Source organism: Carlito syrichta, unplaced genomic scaffold, assembly GCF_000164805.1.
Source record: "Carlito syrichta isolate Samal-C Ts95f unplaced genomic scaffold, Tarsius_syrichta-2.0.1 Scaffold287654, whole genome shotgun sequence".
Classification (NCBI taxonomy): Eukaryota; Metazoa; Chordata; class Mammalia; order Primates; family Tarsiidae; genus Carlito; species Carlito syrichta.
Window position 1 is genome coordinate 146108 of NW_007231750.1, and position 7631 is coordinate 153738.

Consider the following 7631-nt stretch of genomic DNA (forward strand, 5'->3'; position numbering starts at 1 on the left):
GGAAGGCTGAGATGGAAGGATCGCTGGAGCCCAGCAGGCGAGGCTGCGGTGGCCGGGAGCGGCCACTGCACTCTAGTCTGGGCGACCGAGTGAAACTCCAACTCAAAAAAAAAAAAAAGAAAAAAAAGAAAATAGTTTCATTATCAAGGTACTTCCAAAGCCATGACACCCTAGAGAACAGCATGACAGAGAAACTCTGATTTGTACCTAGGACTGGATCTTGATAAATGAGAGACTAGGAAGCTCAGATTAAGATGATATCTACATAAAACAGGTTTTAAGATTTAAAAAAAAACTACTGGAAAAGATAAAGTATCTTTTTGTTGAATTACTCATATTGGTTGGGTATGATTTTCAAATCTGACAGTCTAGTTATTTTTTTTTAGGTTTCCATGCTGCTGTATTCTTTCTGCTTTCATATATGATATGTATCCTAAAGTTCCTTGTTGATATAAAAATTCAGCTTGAAGTATGAAAACTAAGTTAACAAAATATACAGTTTTCTCACAGCAGTTTTTGGTTATTTCAGTAGAAATAATTTAAGACATGCAGTGAAATATAAAATAGCCAGCCCTAACAGATTTTTAAAAATAATATATTTTTATTTAAATTTACTTATAAATTAATGGTAGTAGAATTAAAATAACTTCAAACATTCCAAATATCATGACTGACTTATTATTTGAAGAGAATGTTGAATGATCCTTTCAAATAAGAGAGAGAAGGGCATTTCAAGTATTTCAATAGTGTAGCCATAAGGGTTTTGTGATTAACATATTTCCTTACAATTTAAGATGTTAAATATTTGTAGCTTTTTTTAAAAGTAAAAAGATACATAAGCAGTCTTCATTGTCTGGGTTTCTGGGCCTTAATTCTCTGGGCTTCAGATAATCAAATCTTTGGAAGACTCCCCCATCCCTCCTGCAGCAATGAAGCCTCAGGAAGAGATCAGGTAAGGTGTACTATCTGGGCTGAGCAGTACTTCTCACCAAGGCAAAGAAGATCAAGATATCAAACTTTTAACCTGATCCACGTAACTGTTAACATCTGGGTAATTTCCTTTGTTTTCATTTTATTTACCCAGAAAAACAAGAAGTTTTCCCATTAATATTGTGCTATTCAGAACGCACACAGTTAACTAGAAAAGTCACCAATCCTCTTCTTTACTTTGTGACTGGTAGATCTGGCTTTAGCAGGAACAACCTTATTGAGATTCCAACTTTTGCGATGTGCCAAGTCTCAAGAGTAAATAACTTTATTCGATGACTTACCATAGCTGTAGTTTTTGCTCAGGTACGTTGCCAAAGTTGGCTTCACCTTTTTGCACTTGCACCGATCTAAAAAAGTAAAAAGAGGTAGAAACATTTGGAAACGTATAAAGAAATCCCTCTGGGGAGGAGAAGTAGGGGTACCTTAAAGAGAGAAGAACTCACCAGGGCTTAGGCGTTTACAGTCAACATCCAGAGGCCTTTCCTGTACCATCATGTCTGGTGTGATGTCTATCCACTTAACATCTGAAACACAAACAGGGCCACATGGGTGTGGTTAGTGATTTTGTCTGTTCACTCAAATGGAATAAGGAAGCATCTGAAGATATAAACTAACACAGCATCACAGAAGAATACCACTTAATAGTAAAAATGACATGAGATTGTCAACTACTTCTTTCATAATGAAACTCCAGGGCTTAGGAAAGAAGTTTTTTGGATGAGACTTTGCTTATCCCAGCACAAATTGGTGTCAGTGTACATCCATTTAAACTGGCTGGTACACATAGTCAATCTGGATCAATCATATCACTCCTTCCCAAAGTCATATAAAACTTAGGTTTTTTTCCAAGTTGATAGTTTATACTAATCAAAATAACCAAAATATTTCCAACCCCCCTCCATATTCTGCAGCACAGAAACAATCCACAGCTACATAGTCAAAACCAAGCATAAGCCTCTATCATTTATACAATTTAAGCAATAAATGTTTTTTTCTAAAACTCTGAATTCAAGAGGAGTTTCAATTTGCTTTTCATTGAGCCACTCCTCCTTGATGTGTAGGACAATGCTCCCAGGTATAACTTCAGAGACAACACTACAGCAACCCAGTATTACTGTCTCTTTAAATGCGGAGTAACCTGGATCAGAGAAAGCCTGGATTAAAACCATGCAAAAATATTCTTTGGTTTCATTTCAAGAAGTGAATTTAAATCCGCTCCTTCTTCCTAGAAAAGCAACCAAATGACCAAAGAGAAAAGAAGGAAGTGGAAGCAGAGATCAGATCCGTTAAAATGCCACAGTGGTTGGCTCCTGGTCAATGACCATCAAACAGACCTCACTATTTTTCCAGGGTGACTGCATGTTCCTCACTCCTGGTAGGGAGCAACGACCATAACTTTTTCACAAAGAACTTTTCAGAAGTAGCACTAAGTGGAAAGAGTATTAACACCTTTTTCTTGAGATTATTTTGCGCATTCACTTAGTTATAAGTGTAATGTGCTTGACACTTTCTCAGGTATATAGCAATACCTGTTTGCTGCTATTATTATTCCTGTTATTACTGTAAGTGAAAATATTGCCAATGGCTCCCTTTGTGAGGAATTATTTCTTTTTTCTTTGTGGAGCGGGATGTTATTTCCTAGCTTCTAAAGTTCCTGTAGGGAAATCTGCCTCTTTCAGAAGGGAATCCCACCCACCCCCGACCCCGCACACCTCTCTTCCCACTCCTCTAAGCCTGGAAGTGAAGTGGGATTAGGGGGCAGACCACTCCCTAGCAGACTCAGGTGTGGCCCCCAGTTCTCAAGCGGCAGCGGCATCCCCGGGTGCCTCCTCGCCCCCTTCCATCCTTTCCCAAGCCTCACCCTCTGGGAGGTCAGTGACGATGGCTTCAGGGGAGATGCACACTCCGCGGTCGTAGACGGGCAGCTCGTCGCAGGCCAGGCTCTCGGGCCAGCTGTGGTTGTACATCTTCATGAGAGGCTCGCAGTCATCGCGCGCGCGTTGGCACACCGACTTGCACGGCTTGATGGGGTCATGCAGAAATTCCAGGGTGCAGATGGGGGCGTACATGGCGCAGAGGAAGAAGCGCAGCACAGCGCTGCAGTTCACGTCCACCAGCTCCTCGTACTGCTCGATGGCCAGGATGGCATTCTCCTGCGTGCTGTGATGCAGGTGGTTGGGCATCCGCGTGATGTTCCAGGGCATGTGCCGGCACATGGGAATGCGCACCGCCTCGCAGGGCGCGCCGCGCACGCCCAGCGCCAGGCGCAGCCACAGGCCCAACGCCACCAGGATGGAGAGGAGCATGGCACTGCCCTTCCGCGCTGCGACCCTGACAGGCAGAAAGAGCCCTTCACGTCCCGCCCCCTCTCGTCTTTATCTGTCCCTTCTCCGAGGAGAAAGTCCTTTGGGGGCACAGGAAAGGTTCGTTCCCCAAACTCCAGTCGGAGGCAATGGCGGGGCCGCAGGATCCCGCCGCGGATCTCCGCCGTCCCGCGCCCTGAGCACGAGCAGCGCCAGCCCTCAGTCTCCTGGGCGCGAACCCGCCCGGGCAGCTCCAATCCTGGACCCCGCAGCTCGGAGCGCCTCCGGCCACGGCCATTGCGGGACCCTATTTATCCCGACACCTCCCCTGACGTGGGCTTGGAACTCTCCCTTGGCAACTGCCGGCGCGGCGCGGGCTCCCCCTTGGCTGCCCCACCCCCAGACCTCTCCGGGTAGGAGCGGTGACATCATCCCCTCCGGGCCTCAGCCCTGGGCTGCAATCCTGCATTACCCCAAAGTCCTCCTTTTTAGTCTGACCAAGAAGAAGTTCCTCTGGCAGTCGTTTTGGACACCAGATACAAGAGGGTGCGGGAGAAAACTTCCAGAGCGAGAGAAAGGAGCTCTTCTGAGTGTGAAAGCGGGACTTTGCGCCTGCTGCCTTAGAATTTCCCCAAGAACCGGGTTGGAGGGAAATGGAACATCTGCTGCCTCCAATTCCGAAATATACGTGCTATCTCCAGTAGGGGGCATGAGGCACTCTGAGGACATTAGTGAGACTACCGTGTGGGGCCAGGAGATAGAGCAGTAAATGTTGGAACAGGATGGCCACTTTATATAAACCTCTCCCACCGCGTCCCAAGTTTGTGGAGTTTGTTTTGTTGTTGTTGCCAGTAGACATTAGTTTTGGCTGCAGTTTTTCCAGCATAGCACTTGGTTTGTGTCTGCTCTAGGAACTTAACAGAACCGTGGGAAGGTGTAATAGCATCTTCTAGCTTGAGGAATGTCTACCAACATTCCCCCTGTCTTCAAACTCCCTGTTCCCCTCTTTATCATGAATGCAACCCCGGAGAAATCAAAGAAAACTTTGGACGCCACCATCTGAAATATCGTTTCCCCCTTTCATGCCAAATGATTTCCAAATCAGCAGCCTAAAATCTTGATTTTTGATGTGCTTGGAGACTGATATTTGAAATGAGTAAGAGGCTGTGTACCACAGAAAGCAAGTATGTGTGCTTTGTTTTCTCTTATTTGCATTAGGAAAAGATAGTAAAATCAACTGTTGGGTCAGCTACCCACAGAAAAAGGAGGCTTTATTGTTGTTAAGTGTATATTAGTCTTCAGACAGTGAGACTTCTGCTCTATATTTTCTTAGTGCATCAGCAGTATACACTAAGTTTCCATATGTTCTCAGAAAGTTAATCTTTAAAAAGATAGTTTAACCTGATTTTAAGGCAGGCAGGCTTTCCTCTCCAGAGCTTAAACCCACAAAGTTATTTTAGTGTTGATCCTCACCAGGACTAAGGATTAAAATAGCTGGAGAAACAAGCACAACTAACATCTTTTGGGAATTTACAGTGGGTAAGGTATGGGACTGAGTACTTGAAATTCATTGTCTTATTTTCTAGGGAACTTGAATTAAATATAGTAAGTTAAAAAGATAAACAAATGCATTTCAGGATTTACCCAAAGAATCTGGTTCTGTTTAGGGAAGCCTGCAGCGTCTAGGCCAATCTAAAGAGGTATCCTAATTCCCTGTAGAACAGGTATCAAGTCAGGCTCTGAAGATTCCAAACCGGGTTGGTAATATCAAGCAAGGGGGATAGCCCAGATGACATCTCAAACCATTTCCAGCCATAAAATTCAGGGACCAAACCCCTTGCTGAGTAAAAAAGATTTTCAGCTGAAGTTCCTACCAAGGGAATAAGAGAAGCAGCTGAACTACTTATCGTTTTCCTATGAGTTGTTTGAGTAGGACAAACTTGGAGAGGGCTTAAATTTCTGCAGCCAGTTTGAACCTGCTATATCTGATTAACTCTGCAAGCACTAAGTCTTAAAGTTTCATAGGCTTCCCTGATGTTTCCTGATGCATTTTCTTTAAGAAGGGGTGAGGGGAAATGGAAAGACCTTCTCCTTAAAGCTCTTTGTTCACTCCATTAGGCCCACTGGTAGTCTGTCTCTAGTTATTCTACAGAGAGGAATGAATGCATGAGGAGAACCTGTCAATTGTCCTTCCTCTTCACGCCCTTCAGGGATATTGTGAGTCTGGAATACCTTACTTTAGCATTCAATCCATGCTCTCCACATCTTACATTTGTTTGCCAAAGCTAGGTAGCTAAGGAAATTCCCCTGTTCAGTGGCTTCTCTGTGCTGAATCCTTTTGGTTTCCTCAAGTGCCTGCTTCTCTGCCCATCCTTTAAATGTTCTCTAGGACTCCATCCTCAGCCTTCTTCTCACTCCCAAACCTTCCTTCCCTGCAGGTTTTCTTAGTTTAAGTAATTGTGACATTTGGGGCTAGATAATTTTTATTTTGGTGGTGGTGTTGTGGGAACTCTCCTGTACATTGTAGAAGTGTCATAGAATTCCTGGCCTTTCCCCCACTAAATGCCAGTGACAGCCTTTCCCCCATCCCTGTGGTAACAGTCACAAATGTCTCCAGATATTTCCAAAATATCCCTTGGGAATCAAAATTGGTCCAGGAACCTGTGTTCTACTCTTTAGCTTCAATGACCACCTATGAGCCCATAGCTTTCAAATCCAAAAGTCCTGCTGGTTTCTGGAAGTATCTCTCCATCTGTCCCATGAATGTTTCTACCTGACTATCTCATCATCACCTCAAAGTCAGCCAGTCTTAAGCAGAATGTATCATCTCTCCTTTAGGACTGAACGTTTAGTGGCCCAAACCGGAAACTTCTCCTGCGAGTCTAAACTCTTCTCCATAATTCCCAACTGCATTCCACCCTCTCCATTCCCACTGCCACCACCTTAGCTCAGTCAGGATCTCTTGCCAGGACAATAACAGCAGCTTCCTTCTCTCCCGGCCTTCAGTCTGGCCCTACCCATTCTCTACACTGTCACCTTAGTGAGCTTCCCAAGGCACATGGATGATGTCCCTCCCTAGCTTTAGGTTGATTGACGGTTCCCACTCTCCTCAATATTAAAATCCTTAAATCCCTAAAATGAGTGCTATGGCTCCAGAATACCCTTCTGCCTTGTACTTGAACCCCAATATTGAACCCATTTTTTTTGTCCTTATATTCTTTGTTCAGGAATGTTCTCTTCCACTTTTACCTGGTTCAGTTTTCCTCATCCTTGAAATGCAGCTTAAATGGAAAGAATTTATGCATTTGGAAAGCAAGGACTTCTTTTTTGTTGTTGTTCCCTTTTTTTTTTTTCTGGATTTCATACTGTAGATCCTAACATTATGTAAACATAAACCCAATTAACTGTGTTCTTGATGAGGCTAACCCCCAGACACACAAACCTCTTAGCTTGTGGTATCGCCAGGTGAGGGAAGGGAAGCAGTATCACTAAATTGACTTTGAGGCAATGTTTGAGAGTCCTAGGCCCAATGAAGTGCCTGTTCCCTAGTCCCCAGACCCTTTACCTAGAGTGAGAGCTGAGAAGCGGCCATCATGAATAGCTAGTGTAATTCTTCAGGAAAGGACCCATTTTTCCAGTTTTAACTTGAAGGAAAAAGGTTGCAATTTTGACAAGGAGCAAGGTATGTGGGGGCACAGCAAATTCAGCCGCTTTGTTTTCCAGATCTCGACCTTAAAATTGCCCCCCAGTATGTGATTACCTGTTGAACATTGCAGTTAGTGGAGAAACATACCCCTTCTCAGCATCGACCCCCCCACCCCACCCCTCCCCTCCCGCAAGCACGATGCCTTTCAGGATGCTAGTGGCACCACTGCCACTGCATTTCCTGTTGGCAGCAGTGAGCAGGGAAAACAGAAGCGGCAGCCGGCAGCGGCCAATGCAGAAATAGCTCCCGCGCGATCCACTGGAGCCTTCCCAGGCCCCTAATCCCGGCTCCCTGGGCTGGCACGTCCTGAGTCAACAACAACAGAGGCCACCGCGGGGACAGGAAGCACCTTCGCCCCAGACCACAGTCCCGGCACAGCTCAGAGGGAACCGGTGGGGCGTCCCAGTGCGCCCGGACGTCTCAGCGCCCCCTTGGGCTCGGGCTCACCCTCGAGGGTTGGGGCTGCGGCGGCCCGCGATGCCAGGGCGCGCTCCCCTCCGCGTGGCCGGGGGACCTCTGGGCGCCTGGCTGCTGGGAGGCCTCTGGGCCTGGACGCTGGGCTGCCTGTGCGGCCTGGGGACGGCGGGGTCCCCGGGGGCGCCGCGCCCGTGCCAAGCGCCGCAGCAGTGGGA

The 7631-nt window shown here is 46.0% G+C and overlaps 2 protein-coding genes across 2 annotated transcripts in view; one reads left to right on the top strand and one right to left on the bottom strand.

Moving 5' to 3' along the window:
- Nucleotides 1-3685, bottom strand: part of SFRP4 (secreted frizzled related protein 4) — a 9816-nt gene extending 6131 nt beyond the window's left edge. The window contains exons 1-3 of the mRNA XM_008052901.1: nt 2852-3685; nt 1434-1514; nt 1272-1337 (exon numbers count right to left, since the gene is read on the bottom strand). Of these exons, the coding sequence (XP_008051092.1) occupies nt 1272-1337; nt 1434-1514; nt 2852-3296 (592 nt within the window). The 5' untranslated portion in view covers nt 3297-3685. The remainder of the gene's footprint in view (nt 1-1271; nt 1338-1433; nt 1515-2851) is intronic.
- A 3452-nt stretch (nt 3686-7137) lies between these two features.
- EPDR1 (ependymin related 1) overlaps nt 7138-7631 on the top strand; it is a 27597-nt gene continuing 27103 nt past the window's right edge. The window contains 6 exon segments of the mRNA XM_008052903.2: nt 7138-7214; nt 7216-7304; nt 7307-7347; nt 7349-7402; nt 7404-7460; nt 7462-7631. Coding sequence (XP_008051094.1) covers nt 7138-7214; nt 7216-7304; nt 7307-7347; nt 7349-7402; nt 7404-7460; nt 7462-7631 — 488 coding nt within the window.